This window comes from Ursus maritimus, unplaced genomic scaffold (assembly GCF_017311325.1).
Source record: "Ursus maritimus isolate PB19 unplaced genomic scaffold, ASM1731132v1 scaffold_7, whole genome shotgun sequence".
NCBI classification, from domain to species: Eukaryota; Metazoa; Chordata; class Mammalia; order Carnivora; family Ursidae; genus Ursus; species Ursus maritimus.
The window spans coordinates 756060-777278 of record NW_024426885.1 but is presented as its reverse complement, the minus strand read 5'-3'; the positions used below and the strand labels follow the sequence as shown (position 1 = coordinate 777278).

General features: G+C 53.6%; 1 protein-coding gene and 1 pseudogene across 1 annotated transcript in view; one reads left to right on the top strand and one right to left on the bottom strand.

Moving 5' to 3' along the window:
* Positions 1 to 21219, bottom strand: part of CFAP46 (cilia and flagella associated protein 46) — a 90366-nt gene that overhangs the window by 30663 nt on the left and 38484 nt on the right. The window contains exons 25-37 of the mRNA XM_040624290.1: positions 17557 to 17641; positions 16880 to 17018; positions 16357 to 16540; positions 13188 to 13347; positions 12769 to 12974; positions 11740 to 11910; positions 10882 to 11073; positions 5328 to 5476; positions 4457 to 4555; positions 3944 to 4076; positions 3021 to 3167; positions 866 to 1066; positions 665 to 771 (exon numbers count right to left, since the gene is read on the bottom strand). Coding sequence (XP_040480224.1) covers positions 665 to 771; positions 866 to 1066; positions 3021 to 3167; positions 3944 to 4076; positions 4457 to 4555; positions 5328 to 5476; positions 10882 to 11073; positions 11740 to 11910; positions 12769 to 12974; positions 13188 to 13347; positions 16357 to 16540; positions 16880 to 17018; positions 17557 to 17641 — 1973 coding nt within the window. The remainder of the gene's footprint in view (positions 1 to 664; positions 772 to 865; positions 1067 to 3020; positions 3168 to 3943; positions 4077 to 4456; positions 4556 to 5327; positions 5477 to 10881; positions 11074 to 11739; positions 11911 to 12768; positions 12975 to 13187; positions 13348 to 16356; positions 16541 to 16879; positions 17019 to 17556; positions 17642 to 21219) is intronic.
* LOC103658517 lies at positions 5861 to 7131 on the top strand (annotated as a pseudogene).

Below are 21219 nucleotides of genomic sequence, written 5' to 3'. Positions count from 1 at the left end.
CAAAACCCAGAGGAAACAATTTTCCAGAAGAATACAAATTCCCAGAAAGATAGCTCAAAAAGAAGCCAAAATTCTGAACGACTGATAAGCACAGAGGACCGGTGCCGCTCTTCAGAGCTCCGCGCCCAAAACAACTGCCACCTGCCCAGACAGGCGACAGGCTCGGGAAGCAGCCAGCGCGGAGGGGAAGACAGAGCAGGACAGGCCCAGGGAGGCACCTGCTCATACGCTGTCTCCGGGGGGGGGGGGGGGAACCCTGCAGCCAGACCCCACCCCACGGGTGTCTGCAGAAACCCCACGCACACCTGGGGGCAGCTCAAACGTGTCCCCTGAGCATTTAGGAACCAAACAAGCTACCTGCATCCCTGTCCCAAGAAAAAGGGCACATTGGAAAGGAAGAGACACTGCCCCCAGGAGCCGGAAGGCCAAAGGTCAGGCTCTGGAGACTTCTCTGGGCCGCCCCCTCCCCCCAGGGGCCACATGCCGCAGGTAGGGGTCCCCAGGGGGCAGGCTCTGCTTCAGAGAAGGTCAGCTAGGTCAGCGGCGTGGGCAGATGGCTCTCTGAATGTGATTCTCTGCACCTCAGAGGTTTGGAAAGCCGCATAAAGAATAAAGTCAACCCTGACTTTCATGTGAATTAACAGTTTTTCTTACGAAGAGCTACCTGGCTTCTAGGTCTGTGATCATAAATTGCAGGATGGGCACTCGGTTAGGTCTTTCCTTCTGCAGGACCCTGAAGGTGTCTATGAGTCTTTGAAACAACTGGCAGGCCTGAGGAAGACAGGGCGTTGATGTTTGCGTGAGGTTCCCGGCCACGGGGACCCGGCCACGTGCCCCACTCCGCGAGCACCAGGGCGGGCCCTACCACCGCTTCACTGCCTTTGCTTTCCGTGGCCAGGAGCGTGTCTGCCAGGGTCAGGGCTGAGCTGTACCAGAACTCCTCGCTGCCCCCCAGGCGCCGGGCCTGCTCCACCATCTTCCTGGCTTGCCCGTGGTTTTTCTCCCTGTTCGCCAGCCGTGCTAGGAGGTGCAGGCATCTCGCTTCTGCACAAGGGTCATCAAGCTCCTGAAGTAAATGTATGTGTGGACAGAGGACGGGGAGGGGAGCGTGAGAGCAGCTCCGGGCACCAGGCCTTCGCACACACAGCGTCCACTGGGCTGGTCCCTCACCTCTGAAGGACGCCCCGCATCTGCCCTCAGGGCATGGGGCTGGGCGGGCTTGCGGCCTGTGCATGTGCTAAAACCCACTTCCAGGGTTCCCGACCCCACGCCTTGGCGGCAGTCCCCAGTGCTCTCTGGGGAGCCGCCGTCCAGACGCTGGCTGAGGGCAGCGGGGGTGGGGGGGGACGGACTTCTGCATCCTAGCCGGCCAGGGCTGTCTCATCCCCCATCCATTGCACACAGTTGCAGGTGGCCTGGGCGTGGGGTGGGGGTGCTGCTGGCCTCTGAACCACACCTGGGCAGGAGGACGTGAGGTGCCCAGGTGGGAAGAGCAGAGTCCAAGGTGGCTGGCTCCAGACAGGGCAGCTAGCATGCAGCCCAAAGAGACTGAAGCGGGGGCCTGGTGGGCCTGGGGCCTGTGGTCCCAAGAGCCAAGGCCCCGGAAGGCAAACACAGGCTGGAGACGAAGAGGGGGAGGTGGATTCAGGAGGCAGACGTGCTGGTGGGGGGTTGGGGGGAGCCTCAACAGAGAGGCGGACTGCGACCTGCTATGGACAGAAGCAGGGGCTGGTGCCTGCAGATGCCCCCGGGAGACGTCACCAGGCTCTAACCGCTATGGCCCCACAGAGACGTGGCCATGGTGTGGGCGGTTCAGGGCAGCAGACGGCCAGGAGGGAAAGGCCCGTGGGCAGAGCACCATCCGTGACAGAAGGCTCAGGAGGGGCAGTGTGAAGTCTGGAGGAGGCAAAGGTGCCCCAACCACCCTCTGGGGACAGACACTCCCCCGGGAGCTCTCTGACACCCGGCTCCTCGGCCCCCTGGTCTCAGAAGAGGCCGTTGCCAGCAGACTGCAGCCTCTCAGCCCCACCCCAGGTGCTCCCCCTTCTGTCCCCGGCTGCGCCCCCTCTGCAGCTGGCCTGCACATGCCCGTCTCACCGCCAGGCCTGCACACAGCTATCTGTGTTGGCCTGTGCTGGCCGAGACCCACACACCTGAGCGCCCTCCCCACTGCCCAAGTCTCCCACGGCCTTGAATTTTTGTGCTTTTATTAGGGACTTCTCTGGAGTCCTTCAAAGCAGTGACAGCCTGTCTGGTCCTGTAGCTTTGCCTTGGCCCCCAGGGAATGCAGTTCTCTGAGCTGGACGTGGATAGAAATCCCTGTCTGCAGGTGCCCGAGGGCCACCATCTCTGCGAGGAGGGACGCACACACGGGCTTCCAACCTCACGGGGGACAGAGCCCAGGAGAAAAGCAACAGCTGGGCTCGGGAGGAGACAGCTGGGGCTTTGGGGCCTGCAAGTGCTGGCACTAGAAGGGCCAATCACGGGGGTGGGGGTGCAACAGAAGGGCCCAGAGATCTATGCTCAAGGGCAGAGCCGGTTTAAGCAGTTCAGCAGGGGGGCTAAGGAGCTGAGCTGAGATCTGGACGCCAGGTGGGAATGCAAGCCTTTCCGAGGAGGCTCAGAACACCCCAGGCTTCCAGTGAGGCCCAAGAGAACCCAGACACCTGCAGGGCTCACACCTGAGGAGTAAAACCCAGCCCCAGGCCCTCCAGGCTCTCAGCCTCTGCATACAACATCAGGAAACACAGCACTGGGAACCCCGCCATCCATGGAATCAGACCCACAGCCACCATAGGGAAGCAGGGACTTTACCAAATCTCAGTGAAGAGTGAACGAAAACCAGAGAACGATAGCAAAGGTCAGAGACTTAGATCCAAGTCCAAGACGGACATTCCAGAACCTCAAGCAGACAGCCCGCATCCCAGAGAGCAGTGGTGGGTGGTATGCAGGCATGCGGGGCTGCTTCCAGCAGGACAGGTGCCCCCCCCCCCACGCCCTAGGCCCCGGCAGTCCCTTACCTGGAAGGCCAGGTAGGCCTCCGACAGCAGCAGCCTCGCAGGCTGGTACAGGTCCATCTCCAGCAGCACTTCTGCTTTGAGGGCCCACAGCTGGGGGAACGATGTCCCTTCCAGGCCCTTCCCAGTCTCTGCGTTTATCTTCAGGAGCTGGAAGGCAGAGCAGGCAAATCTGTGCCTGTGGCTGGCGGGAAGCTGCTGGCCATCCATGGCTTCCCACCAGGCTGGGCCCCCTGCCTCTGCAGCGTGAGGTCTCCTGGGACAGCCATCTCTTCTCACCCACCAGCTCACATGCAGCACGCCCACCCCAGGTGCGTCAGAGCTGGTCCTTGCTCCCGCCCGTGTCCCATGCTCTGTGACCCCACTCTCTGGTACCAGGCAGCACCCAGATTGGCATGGGAGGGGTCACTGAGCCCCTGAGTTCATCAAGATGTACAGGGGCCTGGCATGTTCCTACCACGTCTCCCAAATGGTTGACGTTGGGAGCTTACAAATGGAGTCCCAAGGGTGGTACTCCCACGGTGACAGGTGTTCGGAGCCTGGTGGCTGGGATGGCTACTTTCCTTCATGGGCGGGCCCACACAAAGTGAGCCCGCTGTGTGGAGAGGAGAGCCGGTTAGTGGTCAGACCTCCTGGCCACTCTCTAGCTGCCCAGGCCTCGACCACACTGCCCATCTTCTCTGAATTCTGCCCAGGGCCCTGGCGGGCATGGTCCGAGGTGATCTGTAGCCCTGGCTTCCCCAGAGACATTCAGGGCCCACGGGGAGGGGACACGCCTGACCAGTCCTTGGGTTTCCCAGGGAACCCGGCATGAAGGTTTGGACACAGTTCATAGTGAATACGCGTCCTGGCTAGCGGCCCGAGCTGCAGCCTCGGCGCTGCCTCGCTGGGCTAGGAGCAAGGTGCTGCCAGCAGAGCGAAGCTACCTTATCCTTGGCCACGAGGGGCTTCATCTGCACCGGCTCCACTGCGGTTATGGGTTCAGCCAGCGTCGGCACACTGTCTTCTAAGAGAGGTTCCTTATTCTTCTCCTTTCTCAAGGCAATTTCTTTTCTGCAGCTAATGTAAGTAACATAGGTGATATGCCAAAGAAGAAATACAATGGCCAAGAAATACTGGAAAATGGTCAACATCACTAGTAATCAAGAAACGCAAAAGAAAATAGCTATAAGAAGCCATGGGTCACTCACCTATTTACAAAGACAACCAAAAATTCCCATGACTGCCCCCAGGCACGGCCCCCCACCTCTGGCACAGCCTCCCCACCCCAGGCTGAGGGTCCTCCCACACCCCATTGTCTGGCTGTGACAAAGGACTGGGCCTGGGGCTGGAGGGGACACAGCCGAGAGCGGCACTGCGCTGGCCAAATCCTTCCTTGTTCACAGGTGAGCTGGTGTCCCACCCACGGGGGACGTAACAGCGGTGGGGAAAGTCCACACCTCGCCTGCTCCAGTTCATAGATGTATGTCTGCCCGGCTACCTCTTCATGGTAAGCAGCTGCTTCTCGCAATTTCAGATCAGAACAAACAAGGGCAAGTCTAGGGGAGGGGGCGATAGGGAGAAAGAACACGGTCATGTGGAACGTGGTAGATCAGAGTCTGGCTATATCGTGCCTAACGATTGGTAAACAAAAAAGGAATGTATAATTTAGTGATGTTTTCAATAATTTTTAGACCTAAGCAAAATGACACAGGTGCCTCTACCAAATTTCAGGTAGAAAAAATTTTAATATTCACTCATTCATCTTACTCAGTACGTATGTACCACTCAGGGTCACCTTCAGAGGTAAAAATAAGGCATCGTGGGTGGGGCTCTGGCTCCCGTGACAACTGCCAGCAGAGAGGAGCTTCGATTCTGGGGTAAAACGGTTTTGTTTTGACGGTCACATAAAAGCGGCACGCACACTACAAAGTATCACCGTGCACCTCGCCCCGATCCTTCAGCACAGGCGCACCACTGCATTTGCTCTAGCCTTTGCCTCCCCGCCCCCACCCCTGAGATTTCTTCCCGGGGGAGTAGGCCACAGACACAGTGGCCCTTTATTCTAACACTTCAATGTACATTTCCCTAGAACAAGGATCTTCTCTTAAGGACCGGGTCGCAATTTTAAAATAAAATTGTTATTTTTATGATCAAGAATATTGATTTATTTGGTTTTACAAATCAGAGGAACTATTATTTATAGAAATAGTCAACCACAGAATTAATATTTGGAAATGCTGTTTGCTTTCATATTGCTTTGGAGAAATTTTTCCCTTTAGCCACCTAGATATTCCCCCATTTCCCCGAACATAAGATGGTTATACTGACCGCAGGTGGTAGAGATCTTTGAGGCTCTTGCTTTCTACCACAGAGGCCGCGATTACTACGCCCAACTGCAGCACTGGGATGGTGAGCTCATAAAGGGACACCTTCTGCAGGGCTCTGACCAAGTGGTCCAGATAATATAAAGTGTACGTCTACATAAATACACAACAAACACGAAAGGTCAAAGACGGGAGGAAAGTTAGGCCACTAGCTTATAGGGTCTCTCTTCAAAAACCTCTGTCCTTCTCCACGCCAAGCACAATCCCTGGCACGCAGCAGGTGCTCAACAGTGTTTGCTGAATAAATGATGTGCTCTCCCCCTTCTCTCCCTCATTCAGCTTGTCATGTGTGATCATCCGTAATCTTCAACATCCAAGTACAGATAAACATCCTCAAAGAAACAAGCCATTTACATATTTACTCAAATTTACTCAAATTGATACTCACCCTAAAAACTGCTGATCCATTAAAAACAGAATTTCTTAATGAACACGGGTAGGGAAGAACCAATACTTATAAAGACAGATGGGGTTTGATAAAATAATTATTCTGCAGTAGAAAATCAGAGAAGTTGGATGAAGTGTTTTAGAAACGTGCCAAAAGCTCCGAAGACTGGGTGATGCTGGGAGAAGTTACTGGGCCAAGCGCCAGAAGACAGTGGGTATCCAGAGAAATGGGCCTGCCACACTGAGGTACATTTGTCCTGGGAGTTTCTGCGGATTCAAGAGGCAGCTGGGATTTTGCTTGTTTGTTTGGGTTTTTTTTGTTTTTTTTTTTTTTGAAGGGTGGAGACAACAAAGTGGTGTTGAGGGCCCACTGAAAGCTACGTGGCCAGGCTGGGCCCCAAAGGGCTGCACCTGAGGATTAAGGGTGGTCCACAGGTAAAGTGGCCGTCTCGGGGACTTGCTGGAAAGCCAGTGGCTTTGGGCAGCCTGAGGACACGTGGTTCTCTGAGAGACTAATAATCGGTGATGCCTGGGGAGGCTGGTCAGGAAAGAGGGGTGGGGAGACACAAACCCTACAGACCCTACAGACACTAAAAGATAATAAAAGGACATTAAGAACAACATTATACTACAAACTTGAAATTTTATATGAAGTGGAAATATCCTAGAAAAACACAATCCACAAACCAAATTTACAAGAAGAAACAGAAAATCTGAAGAGCTCCAGAACTACAAAGTAAACTAAGTCATAACTTAGGAAAAGGCCCAGAAGTTTCCACCAGGGAACTCTCCCAAACTTAAGGAAGAAATAACAAATAATCTTATATAAATTCTCCCCAAGAATGTTAAACAAAGAAAAAAAGTGGGGGTGCCTTCCGCGGTGGCGAGCAGAGTGTCCTGGCTGGCCCTGCCCTCGCACCCCGCAGGCCAGCAAAGATTGTCTAAAGTCACGGGGAAAATGGTAGAAAATTCACTGTCACTATTGCCAGAAAGAGCGATTTATGGCTTTGTTCTTTTCTTAAGCTCCCAAGTTGGCTTCATACTATATCTTGTGTGAACTTTTACTCCTGAATCTTGACGGAACTCCTTAGGCTTAGCCTATCGGCCTCAAAAATATCGGGCAGGTGCCCTGCTGTCTACCTCCCCGTTACTATAGTACTAGGTTACATACTTTTATTTGGAATGAATGCGATGAGCACCTCTTCACTCAAGCCCATTCACGCCACCACAGGTAACTATGCTGAGACCCACGGCAGAAGACAAACCACGTAGAGGCCATCCCGGCATTAGGAGATATTCCCATTAGTGAAGTAAATCAAATGTTCTTTCTTACAGTCAAAGAACTTTATGCCGAAAACTAATTTGTATGTAGACTAATACCAAGCATTTATTTTAAGTTTTGATGTAATAATTTTGACCATAATTATTTTTATTATCTCTTATTAATACCCTGGGATTGAAATGTAAGAAATTGAACTTCTCTTAAGATTATGTTCCATTAATACTAAAATGTTCTCAAATATCAGTTATTAATGGACAGAATAAATAAAATACCATTTTGTCATATACCAGACTTTTAAAAAAAATAAGTATCAGTAAAAGCACAAAGTCCCTCCGGAAAAAGGAAGGAGGGAGGGAACACTTCCTAACTGACCAAAAGGTCAGTGTGAGGTTGTGACCCAGGAGGACATGTACCCTTGGTCTTTGTCCCCGGTTGCTGGCACTGAGCTCCTAAAACCCTTGCAATCTTGTGACTCGTGCACCCCTTCCAAGCACACCCCAGTTTACGCCCGTGAGGTGACTCCGGGCAGCCCCTAGACAGCTCAGGATGGGGGCTGCGTGCCGGGGAACCAACCCTGTGACCAGAGGGCTGGAGCTGATGCCGGGGATGGGGAGAGGCTGGAGACTGAATAAGTCACCAACGGCCAGTGATGTCATCACTCATGCCTCCATAATGGAACCTCCCTAAAATTCCTAAGTGGAGCGGTGGCGCGTTTCCAGGGTGGCGAACACGTCCACACGGGGGTGGCGCACCCCAGCACTATGCGCATAGCAGCTCCTGTGCTCGGCGCCCGCCCAGACCTCGACCCGTGGACCTCTTCACCTGGCTGTTCGCCTGCACCCTTTCTAATAACCCGGTAATCTAGACAGTCAAATCCTTCCCTGGGTTCTGTGAGCCGTCCTAGCAAATCATCAGCCCCGAGGACGGGGTCACGGGAGCCTCCAATCTGTAGCCACATCAGACAGAAGTGTGGTAGCCTAGGGACAGAATACTTGTTGACGTGGGGGCCGCCCTGAGGGACTGAGCTCTGAACCTGAGGAGCCCACGCCCACCAACCCTGGGTGGTCCGTGCCGGGACTGGGTTAATTCATAGGATGTCCCGCTGCTGTCCACAGACAACAGGAGAGCTGGGTGTTGGGGTGGGAAAGCCACATGTCTGGGGCCGGTGGGGAGCAGGAAATGATTCAGAGCCTGGGCAACTTTTACCAAATCCTGACACAGGTGCCATATGAACGGAAAATGAACGTGGAGGCAAACACCCCAAAGTGTCAGTCAAGCACGATTATACATAAGATGAGTAATATGTTTCAGGCACATTGATCTTATTCTGATAATCATCAGCAAAAGATCAATGTAATCAAAAAGAATAAAGGAGAAAAAACATCATCACTTGAACAGATGGAGAAAAATACTCAGTAAAAGTCTACAGCCATTGGTGATTAAAACCCTAAGCAAAGAGAAATAAGAACCCCCCCACCCCAGTCAGTAGAGAATGTCTGTAAAAGCACACCACCACCAACTGTACTCCCAGGACGGGTGCGAACCCTCCGCTGAAGCAGGAAGTGAGACGGGCCGTGTGCTGTCACGGCGTTTATTCGACCCCTGAGCCGGTAGAACCAGGTAATGGAATGGAAGGTGCAAGGACTAGAAACTAGAAAATAAGCAGCTGGCTGTAGGTGGAATGATGTATACACACGAGGTCCAGGAGAATTTACAGGTAAATCACCAAAATTACTAAAAGGTTAACAAAATCATATTTCCGTATTTCACGTGGAGTTCAAGCATGACACAGAAAGACGTGTTTACAATAGCATCGAAATATCAACTACATGGAGATGAACCTAACATGTGCATAAGCTCCACACAGAAAACTCGCTCCTCTGTTGAGAATCGAGGGGAGGCCTCAAGCAGTGGAGAGGCAGACTGTGTTCACGGACCGGAAGGCTCTCCCCGAGTCTGCGGCTGACCCAGAGACTCTGTGCGATCACGACCCGAACCCCACCAGGGCGTGAAAGTGGAATCTGACACTCAGATTCTCATGTACATGTGGAAACGCGAGGAGGATGGAAAGCACGGCCAAGACCTCCTCGGAGAGCAAGGTGAGGGCACGTGAAGCTCGACCATGAGGTGTGGGCATGCGTGTGTGGCCACTGGATTCAGGACACACGTGGCTCTGCAAAGAAGATGGGCAATCGCTTTTCCCATAAATGGGGTTGGAACATTCAGACACCCAGGTTTAAAAGCCTGAGGCTGACCTCGCCCTACGCCACACCCACCAATCTCAGGTGGATGGTCAGTGTGAATCTGGCACGTAAAACCATAAAGCTTTGGGGAAAACATTGTGAGAGAATATCTTCATGACCTTTGGAAACAGTCTTTTTTTTTTTTTTTTAAGATTTTATTTATTTATTTGACAGAGAGAGAGACAGCCAGCGAGAGAGGGAACACAAGCAGGGGGAGTGGGAGAGGAAGAAGCAGGCTCATAGCGGAGGAGCCTGATGTGGGGCTCGATCCCACAACACCGGGATCACGCCCTGAGCAGAAGGCAGACGCTTAACCGCTGTGCCACCCAGGTGCCCCTGGAAACAGTCTTTTTAAACAGGACACACAACGTACTAGTGACAAAGGAACAGATCACTAATTTTATCACATCAACACTTGGAATCTCTCATCATGAGAAGACCTCAGGAGAGCCAGGCCACAGAGCGGAAGGTGATCTGCCCTTCGTAAAATGTTGAAGTGTTTTCAGACCAGAAAAGAATTCCTTATTCAACAAGAAAGAGACAGAAACCTTAATAAAATGTGGGCAACAGACTGGACAGGCTGCAGAGAGGACGCCCAAGTGGCCAGTGGGCCTGGGAAGGTGTGCAGCCCCGCTGTGATCAGGGGGGAACCCCATGCAGCCTTTGCGTGGCCAAAGTAGGAAGGGAACCACACGAGGCCGGCAAGGGTGTGACGACGGCACTCCTGCCCGCTCCGGCGGGGATGGCGCCGCCACGACCCCTTCTGAAGGCACTTTGGCCAGAGATGACACAGTTGACCAAACACGCGCTCCAAGACGCACGAGTTCTGTCATGAACGTTCACAGCAGCTTCGTGTGTGAAGCCATGAACTGGAGACAACCCGAATGTCACCCAGTGCCGAACGGACACACGGACCATGGTCCAGTCTCGGGGCCGTGGGACTGCTCCACAGCCATGAAAGCCAACAGGTGATGGAAACACAGACGACTGTGGACAAATCCCACAAAATACTGAGTGTATGAACCCAAACACAGAAGGTTTTTATGGAACATTTCCATGTTTTTAAGCACAAAAGACAGGCGGAAGGCAGTGGGCAATGAAGGTCCCCAAAGTCATCGGGTCTAACCCCTGGAACCTCACATGGCCAACGGGCTTCCTTGCCAGTGTGGTTAGTGTGAAAATCCAGAGAGGGAGAGATTTCTGTGTGTTACCCAGGGGGACCCTGAGGTCGGAGCCCGAGATGGGGGGGTGGCTGCGCTAACCGCCACAGCAGCCACAGACACTCCCACACAGCAGCGTTTCGTGTCCAGGAGTGTTCGGGGTGGGGGGGACTGCATGACGAGAGGAAGCTCCCACCGACACTGGCCGTTGTCTGGGGAGGGGCTGACGTGCCCTGCGCCTCGGCCTGGACGTCGACGCACAGGTGTCTCCTTCTCCACGAGTCACTAAGCCAGCCCCCTGCTTATGTCCCCCTCTTTCTGGATATACTTCACCACAGAAAGGCTACCAGGCAGGGAGACGGGATTCGGAACGCAGGCTGGCTGGCACCCCACCAGAGCCCACACCGCCACGTGAAGTCGCCTTACCGGCTTCTGGATGCTTGCCGGGTTAATGGTAAAGTCACTCTTGTCTTGTTTAAACACCGCCAGGACTTCTTCAGGGCAGGAGTAGGAAGCCCACTCTTCTATGCTCGCCGGCAAGTCTTCAAGCTGTTTGCCAGGAGGTGCGGCTGGATGCTGTGAATGGGAAGCAGGACCTGCTTTAGAATCCAGCTCGGCCTGAGCAGACAGCGGTGAGCCTTGAGAAGGCAGCCCCTCCCTGGCACCGCCTTCGGGGACCGGTGCTGCCTGGACCTGGGCCCGCCCCTGCCCCGAGGGTGCCCCTGCACGTGCCCCTCCTGTGATCCAAGCCCGGGCTGTGACCCACACCACAGCCACATTCCGCAGCCAAGATTTCGCAGCCAAGACGCGCTCTGACGTCACTTGCAAGAGCACAGAGCTGACGCTCTCTGCCACGTGCACACCCAGCGTCTACCCGGGTGCCCCGGCTCGCGGTACTCCAGCACTGCACACGCGCGCAGTCAGTGCTGCGATGGGAGCGCCCGCTCTGGACGAGCTGTGCAGACAGGACTGTCCGTCGAGCTGCAGGCCCTATGGGATGCAGGGCCTCTTTGCCCACTGCTCCAAAGAGCTGCCCTCCCTCCCGCACACCCACAGCCAGAGAGGAGACACACATCCTGGGTCGCCCTCCTCACAGCCCGGGGTTGGGGGTGAGGTCATTGCCTCCACTTTATAGAAGAGGAAACTGAGGCACAGAGGGGTTTGTCAGGCCCCACAGCCTGGGTGTGGGTCCAGGCCCAGCCACGTGGCCCCAGTGTGTGGCCTTGGCCCTCCACTGTCGGGGGGTCCAGACACAGCCTGCACATTCAGACGTGCACACAGTACCTGCCTGGAGTCTTTGCCCTTCTCTCTGTCCTTCTCCTTCTCCTTCTCCTTCTCCTTCCCCTTCTCCTTCTTCTTTTCCTTCTCTTTTTTAGGCAATAACAAATGTGAACTAGCTCTTGCTACTAGAATTTTACTTTCTGAAATTGCTTTTCCTGCTGTTAATAAAGACACCTGTGGAAAATGAAGTCCAGATTTACAACATTAAGAGCAGCCGTGCGCACACTCCCGCGCCTGCTCAGATCTGAGGGGCGGCCAGTGGTTCCAAGGCTCTGAGTGGCAACCTTGTGTCCACTCGGGCACCAGGGCCACACCCGTGAGCCCACCCCGTGCACAGGTGACTGAGTGTCCCTCGGTGGAAGGGACGCTCAGCCTCCAGGACGCTGGACCAGCGGGGATGCAGAGCTGACCTCCGAGGAGTGCTTTCAGCTCCGAGAAGTGAGTTCATGTCTCTAATTAAGAACACATAGAACTTTCAGTGGTTCTCCTAAAAGAAGTGTTAGAAAATCCTCGTTTTGTGTATAGTGGGAGAGTGGACTGGGGGATCTTGAAGACCAAGGATGCCTTCCCAGTCCCTCCCATTCTTCCCACTGCCAAGGGCTGACAGGCCCACTGTCTCCCAGCACATTGCTGGGATGGTCGGGGGCACTGCCCTTAGGTGGTCCTCAAGAACCAGAGGCTCCAAGAGTTGCCCTGGTAAGGCCCTCTAAAGAGATGGTGGGGATGGGGGATGCATGGAAGAAAGTTCTGGAAGCCAAGTGCCAGGGCTGCCAAGGGGCAGGCAGATGCAAGCATGGGAGGGCTGTCCCCTTCACATGAGGAGGCTCTGGGCACCATTGCCTGGGGGAACTTTGTGGTGGATGGACAAGGGTGGTGGGTGGGTTTCAGAGAAGAGCATCCCCGGCCACTGCAGTGGGGTGAGGGCCCTCCTCCAAGGGGCTGCACGAGCAGGCGAGGCCCATGGGCTCCAGGGCGATGCGTGGGCTCCTGCCAAGGGCTGGGGACCGAGCAGGGAGCAGCCTCACGCCTCACCTCCCAAATGCGCTTGAGGTACGTGTAGGCCATGAGGCAGTAGTCCTCGTAGTCGGCAGCGCTCGGGGACACCATGAGGGCCAGCAGGGTGCAGGCGCGGGCCAGCGCCTCCAGCTGTCTCACATTCCAAAGCTTCTCCAAGGGGACTGTCCCCACATCCTCGGACACTGTACCTTCTGGGGCTCCCTGAGTGGACAGGGGCTCCTCTGCAAAACAGGAGTGCCCGAGCCATGAGCATGTCCCGACCAGGCCCTTCTAGAAGTGGAACCACTGGCCGCCCCTCAGATCCCAGCCAGGGGACCGGCTGGCCTCAGGGATGGCGTCCCAGGGCTCCTCCCCCGGCGGCAGGACCCAGCAGGGGCCGAGAGGGCACGCCCACCCCACGCCCGGCTGTGAACCAGAGCAGACCCCACCCTCACCTGCCAGCTCAGGTGTGTCACTGGCAGGAGTCATCAGCAGCAGGATGTCAATCGCCCACTTCAGGTGGAAAGTCACGTCTTCCATAGGAAACTGCTTGTAATACAGCCACTCGCTGAATTCCATGATGTACTCAACTTTTTGCCACTCACTCTCTGGCTTCTTTGGGATGAAACAAAAAAGGACAGAAGAGACATGTACTTACCACTCAGCATCCCAAACACTGAAACAGAGGGTGTCTGCTGCTCCATTTTCCGGAAGCCAAGTGGTGCGCACTGACCCCGCCTCCACCGCGGCGGGACCCTCTATCGGGACATCTGCTGCCCCCACTCGTTAGAACCTTTCCGTTGCTGATAGTTTTGTCCCAAGACCAAAGCCTGGCAGAGTCTCTCCGGGCCCTCCAGTCCCTTTGCGGGCTCCTGCCTGCCCCACCCGCCCCCCCACGCCCCCGGCTCCCCAGCCCCTGGGCCCCTGAGTCGGGCTGTCTTCAGTCTGTGTGCAGCTCTGTTTCCATGGGCACTCACTCATGTGTGTGTGTGTGAGGCGCTCTCTGGATGGCTTTGCGGTTAACCGGGGCTCCAAGGGTCAGGGGAGATGCCACCCCATCCAGCAGGCAGCCCCAGAGCCCAGACCAAGGCCTGGCCCATGCACAAACTGGTCACAAATCAGTGGAGTGGAGCTGCACCCCGGGCCTCACAGAGCAGAGCCAGCCCAGCCGATGGCACCTCCACCTTCCACCCGCCCAGCCCCACGCCTGACCCCTGGGCAAGGGGAGGAGAAGCTGCCATCTGTGGGGCTGGGAAGGCAGGAAGGAGCAGGGTGGCGCTGAGGAGCAGGAGTCTGACTTTGGGTGTTGGGTTGACACATGGTGAGATGGAAGGGGGAGTGGGCAGAGGGACATGTGAGGTGAGGGTGCAGGGGGCTCCAGGGTAGACACTAAGTTGTGAGGAGACTCAGGGTGGAGGTGGGGTTTAGCCCAGGAGCCTGGTTGAGATCACCAAGGATGGAGGGTTGTGGATGGAGGGGATCCGAGCCCTGAGCCCCCGCCCTCCGCCTCAGTAAGTAGCGGTGAGGGGGGGAGTGAGCAAGAGACAGGGGGATGTGGGAGCCCAGCGAAGGAAGCCCGTCGGGGCGGGGACAGGTCAGGTGGGGCCTCAGGACCCCCGTGGTGGTCTCGATGGCTTTGGCAAGAGCTCTGCAAGAGAGCTGGAGGGGGTGAGAGCCGGGTTGGAGGGTTTATGACACAACCACCATCTTCCCCACAAATGGTGCTGGGAAAACACGGCACCCACATGCTCACACCGGCCACACAGTGTGACTCAAAACGGATCAAAGACTTCAGCGCAGGGGCTGCAGCGATGAAGCCCCTACAACAAACACGAGAGCAGGTCTTCATGACCTTGGACCACGGGACAGCGTCTCGGATACCATCCCATAAGCAGAAGCAACAAAAGGAGAAATAAGTTGGACTTCATCAAAACTATAAACTTTTGTGCTACAAGTGACATCATCAAGAAAACGAAAAAGTGGCTGAAAAAACCACACACAGAGTGAGAGAAAAAATTTACAAATCTTGTATCTGATAACGGGTCATGCCCAGGATGCACGAGGAAGTCCTAGAGCTCAACAATAAAAAACAACCAAATTAAAAAATGGGCAAAGCATCTGAATAGACATTTTTCAAAAAAATACAGACAAATGGCCAATACATGCATGAAAATACATGCATCAGTCACCCGGGAAACGTGATGACACAGCGCTGGCACCCGCCAGGATGCTAGAACCGGGCAGCCAGGTGACAGTGTCACCCGGGCGCCGAGGGACTGGAGCGCTCGCTGCCACGGCTGGTGGGAAAGCACTCCTGGAAGGTTAGGTGGAGAGGTGGCGCGGGGCCCGTGGTTACGCTGCTCGGGCTGTGCCCAAGAGAGAGGTGACCGTGTGTCCGCATGGCGCTATGCACAGTAGCTGAACACAGAAGAGCGCGAACACCTGTCCAATGCAAGACTATGAGCCCTGAGCATGAGGGAAGCATGGACACGGCCCGACACTTGAGGCCTGGACACGCTATGCAAAGGGGAGGAAGCCAGGTGCGAGGGACACACCTCATGCGACTCCACTTGCGTGAAATGTCCAGACAGACAGACCCCTATGGACAGAAAGCGGACTGGCAGCTCCCTGGGGCTGGCGGTGGGGAGAGCAGTGAGGGCAGACAGACTGGGTTTCTGGGTGCTGATGGAATATTCTCAAGCTGACCGTGGGGATGGCTGCGTGAGCCTGTGAGCTGACTAAAAACATCCTGTCCCGCTGAGAAACAAACAGGAAGCGAGGGAGGAATGGACTTGGGGTCAGTGGGGACAGAGAGCCTTTGCAAGGACCCTGGTGCCTTTCTCTGGAGCGGCAGGGTCCATGCTGCCCTGCCCCAGTGAACCCTGGGGGGACATTGGTCCCAGGAGCAAGGCCTCTTCATTGACCACTCAGTGATGACCACACGGGGTGGCATCCTGACCCATCCCCAGTTAACTCCTTCCCGAGAGACACACCCCCCCAGGGATCGTGGCTCAGTCGAGAAACCTCGCAGCAGGATTTGCTCTGAGAGAGAGTGACAATCTGTGTAACAGACACCTGGTGCCAGTGTGTGTCTTCAGGACAACCTCAGTCCCGCACCTGACAGGGCTTCCCTGTCTTTCCACAAGTCCCACCTGTTCTGCTGCCACACAAGCCACCTCCCCTCCCCTGAATATGCCCCTGCGTCACCCCCCGTCATCTTGGTTCTTGTTGGGGTGGGGAGTGCCCCAAGACCCCTGAATCTCAGAAGGCTGCACAGCCCTGCTCCCTCTGCAGCCCAGCCCAGCCTCAGGCATCCCCCCCTTGGGTGGGCCTCACCCCCCTTCCCCCACAGTCGTCTCCCCTGCAGCAACACGGTGCCCCTCCCATACGAGGACCTCATCCCTCCACGCTGGGAAGGTGCGACAGAAGACAGGGGTCTGTCTACTGCCCCTGACTCATCAGAAGGGCACGTCCCCTCCCATGGCTGCATCCTGCTCCTCTGCTGGGCAAGGTCTTCCTCCAGGGGCCTCGCACGCAGCTGCCCAGGGGCCCGGCCTCCCTCCATGGGGCCACATCTGTACCCAAGAAGCTGAGGTCACCACCACCAGAGCTCCTCACGCAGACCTGCAAGGCTTGGATGGCGTTGTGGTAGCAGACCAGCTCTCCGTAGACACTCTTCGAGTTCAAGGCCAGACGGTGCCACATGTGTGCCAGATAATCTTCACTCTCATCTTTGAATTTCTGTATTTCCATTGTAAAATTCTGGCCAAGTTTGGCCTTCACAATGACCATATGTTTAAAAATCAAGCTAAAAAAAAGCAAAAGGGAGAAATTAATGCTTGAATGATAAACAAATATAGATAATGCATCTGAAACTAAGGAATCTGTGTCCCTTTTCCTCCTTCTAAAAAATCAGAACCGAACCTGAGTTACTCGGCCCATGTGTTGTGTTTCAAATCCCCACCCTTCTTGTGCTGAGTTCCGGTGGGGAAATAAAGTCATCCGTGGAAATGGGATTGTGGGGGTCAGCACCGGTGGGGCGAGCAGGGGAGGGAGGCTCTCTGGGAGGAGGTGCGGGGGAGGGGGGGGTCCCGGGTGTCCTGTGGGGGGAGGGGACAGGGGCTCCCAGGAGGGGAGCAGCACTCACAGGCGGTGTGCCGTCCGCGGCAGCACCTGCACAGCCTCGTCCAGCACCTTGAGGCCGCCCTCCCAGTCGCCGAGGTCCGCGTGGCAGTGGAAGAGCAGGCCATAGAGCGCGGCGCGGAGCGTCAGGTCGTCCTCGGCACCTACAGCGGGGGGGGCAGCAAGGCTGGGGCGCCACAGGGAGCTCTCTCAGCAGCACCTAAGAGCCCGAAGCTGAGGACGCACCGAAGGGCGATGTGTGCTGTGTCTGTCACACGCATCGGCAACCCCGGCGGCCTGACCACCACCCTCGGGCCAACACGATGCCTGTCTGTGGGGAGCAGAGCCACGTGACATGGGTCCTTCAGGACCGGTCACTCAGAAGAGGCTCACCAGGGGCTCCCCGTCCCTGCAGCTGCCCCACTGTGCTTCCTGAGCGCCTCCCGCCCCCACCCCGCGCTGGGCTGAGAGCGCCTGCCCTGACCCCAGGGGGCCCCGGACGGGGGGCCGTTAGGCTTTGGTGTCCTTGTGCGCACAACGGGGATGCCGTGAGGTTGTTGCTCATCGCACCCAAGCGCTGAGCAGACGCTCCTTGTGACCGCCCTCCTGATTCAGCGGCTTCACACAAGGCTGCAGGAGTTCACAGCGCTGAGCACTTCCCTGTCGTCCCGCCGTGGCTGTGTCTGTCTTGTGTCTACAAACCTGGGAGAAAACGGCCTTCTGCCATCCCTCCGCTGTGGAAGTCTGCCGTAGGCCACTGGTGCAGAAGCAGCACTTTCCCTTTTCCCTGAAGTAAAAACAAAGAAGCAATACGTATGCTTGAAAGTTGCAGTTTATTTTTCCACCATTTTGATGTTTATTTGGCTCAGTATCGATTATAGAAATTGCAACTAAATTTCTGAAATACTAAGTCATAAAAAGTGAAGTGACATTTCACCCATGAGAAAAAGCTCCCCAGTGCACATGAGAACACACACATAGAGACCACTCCCAACATAGCCTGCAGCTTTCTTAACGACTAGAGCATCCAAATCCATTTCAGAGCTTGGATTCAACGGGATCAAAAGCATATTAGAAAAAGCTTATAAGGGGCGCCTGGGTGGCACAGGGGTTAAGCGTCTGCCTCCGGCTCAGGGCGTGATCCCGGCGTTATGGGATCGAGCCCCACATCAGGCTCCTCCGCTGTGAGCCTGCTTCTTCCTCTCCCACTCCCCCTGCTTGTGTTCCCTCTCTCGCTGGCTGTCTCTATCTCTGTCGAATAAATAAATAAAATCTTAAAAAAAAAAAAAAAGAAAAAGCTTATAAGAGGGATGCCTGGACGGGTCAGTCAGTTAAGCGTCTGACTGTTGGATTTCAGCTCAGGTCATGATCTCAAGGTCCTGGGATCGAGCCCTGCATCGGGCTCCATGCTCAGCAGGAGTCTTCCTGGGATTCTCTCTGCTCCCTCCCCACTTGTGCATGCTCAAAATAAATAAATAATGAGAAACTTGTAAGATATAGCAAATGCAGTGCTCAGAGGGACGTTTATAACTGCAAATGCCTACATGGAAAAAGAAGAAAGATCTCAAATCAACAACCTAACTTTATACCTTAAGGAACTAGAAAAAGAACAAACTAAACCCAAAGCCGGCAGAAGGCAGGTAACAATAAAGGTTAGAGCACAGATAAGCAAAATAGAGATTGGGAAAATAATAGAGAAAATCAATGTAAAGATCAAGAAAACTGGCAAACCTTTAGCAAGACTAACAAAGAGAAAAAGACAGAAGACACAAATAACTAAGATCAGAAATGAAAGTGGGAATATTACCACCAACCCTGGAGAGATAAGAAGGACTCTAGGAGAACCCTGTGGGACAGCATGCACTAACATATTATAAGACAGGAAGAAATGGGCAAATACCTTGAAACACTCAACAGAGATGGAAAATCTCAACAAACGTCCGCAAGTTGAGTCTGACTCCATAATCAGAAACCCCCAATACAGAAAAGTCCTGGACCCGACGGCTCACGGGTGGGTTCCACCACACATCGAAATGGCTGACACTAACCCTTCTCAACTCCTCGAACCACTAAAGGGGAAGAAATACTCCCACAATGACTCTGACGCCAGCATTACCCTTGAGAGCAAATCCAGACAAACACATCGCGAGAAAAATCATGGACCAACACCCATTATGAATATAGACGAGGCAAAATCCTCATCAAAATTTAGCAAGTCAAATCCAGCATCACAGTAAAAATATTATTTACCATGACCACGTGGGGCTCATCCCAGGAATACAAGGGCGGTTCCCCATGAGATCGATCAGTGTAATACGTCACATTAATAAAATGAAGGAGAAAAACCACATGATCACCTCAACTGATGGAGAAAGGCATTTGACAAAATCCAACAACTTTTCATCATAAAACCTCAGAAAACTAGGAATAATGGGAACATTTCTCAACACATAAAAGGTATTTATGAAAAACCCACAGCTGGCATTGTACTCAGTGGTGAGCAACTGAAGCTTCCCCCTAAAATCAGGAACAAGATGAGGGTGCCTGCTTTCACTGCTGCTGTTCAAAATTCCACTGGAAATTCCAGCCAGAGTAATAAACAAGAAAGAGAATTAAAGGTATCCCAACTGGAAAGAAGAGGTAAAACTGTCTCCATTCATAGATGACATGATCCTATATTTAGAAAATCCCAAAGAATCCCCAAGAAAATCGTTAGAGCTAATAAATCAATTTAGCAAAGCTGCAGGCACAACGATTAAACAGTCAGTTGTTTTTCTATGTATCAGCAATAAACAATCTGGAAAGGAAACTAGGAAAGTGCTGTGGACTTACTTGTGTCCCCCACCCTCAATACCAAATTCACATGGAGAAGCCCTCATCCCCAGTGTGCTGCTATCTGGGGGGTAATTAGGATTAGATGAGGTCACGAGGGGGAAGGGGGAAGGTCCTCATAAGATGAGACAGCAGAGATCGTGCTCTCTGCCCCTGGAGGAGGACAGAGCAAGATGGCAGATGGATGCAAGACGGAAGAGGGTCTTTATCAGAACTTGACCACACTGGTTCCCTGGTCTTGGACTTCCAGACTCTAGAAGAGCATGAAACAAATTTCTGTTGGTTAGGCCACCCAGTCACCCAGCATTTTGTTACGCCAGCCAGAGCTAAGACTGAGAGCAATTTCATTTATACTAGCACCTAAAAGAATTAAATACTTCCAAAGAGGTGAAAGACGTATCTGCTGAAAACTGTGAAAACATTCCTGAAAGAAATTAAGGAAGACCTTTATGAATGGAAAACACCCATATTCATGGATAGAGAGTCTTAACAATGTCACACTGTCTGCGCCCCCCAGAGTGATCTGCAGATTCAACACAACCCCTCTCAAAACTCCAACACTGTTTTTTGGAAGAAATGGAAAAGCCAATCTTGAAATTCATGTGGAATTGGCCCCAAGTAACCAGAACTATCTCAAAATGGATTAATAATGTTGAAAGGCTCAGAGTTCCTGACTTCGAAATTTACCACAGTCTACAGTAATCAAATCAGTGTGGTCCTGGGATAAAGACAGACATACAGACCAATGGCATAGAAGAGAGCCCAGAAATAAACTCTCACCTGTACGGTGGAATGACGTTTGACAAGGATGCCAAGATCATTCGATGGGAGAAGAGCAGCCTCTTCAACAACTGGTGCTGGGGAAACTGGATTTTCACACTCAGTGAGATAAAGCTGCCCCCACCCCCTGCTCTACAGCACACACCAAAATTAACTCAAAGTGGGGGAAACCCAAACACAAGAGCTCAATCTGTAAAACTCTTAGAAGAAAACACTGGAGAAATTCCTCATGACATTGGCTTTGGCAATGAGTCCGTGGATGTGACACCAAAACACAGGCAAAGAGAGAAAAATGGTTGAATTTCATCAAAATTAAGAAGTTTTGTGCATCAAAGGATACCATCAAGGGAGTGAAAAGGCAGTCAAACAAATGGAGAAGAAAATCTGCAAATCTTATGTCTGCAATCCAGAATATACAGAGAACTCCTACAACTCAACGACAAAAAACAAAGCAATTCAAAAATGGGCCAGGAACTTGAAGAGAAGTTTCCCAAAGAAAGTATGCGGATAGCTAATAAGCACATGAAAAGATGCTTCATATCATTAGTCATCAAGGAAATGCAAATCAAAACCACAATGAGGTAAAGGGGCACCCGGTGGCTCAGTCAGCATCTGACTTCTGCTCAGGTCATGATCCAAGGGATCGAGCCCCACGTCTGGCTCCTTGCTCAGCGGGGAGCCTGCTTCTCTCTCTCCCACGGCCTGCTGCTCCCCCTGCTTGTGCTCTCTCTCTCTCTCTGACAAATAAATAAA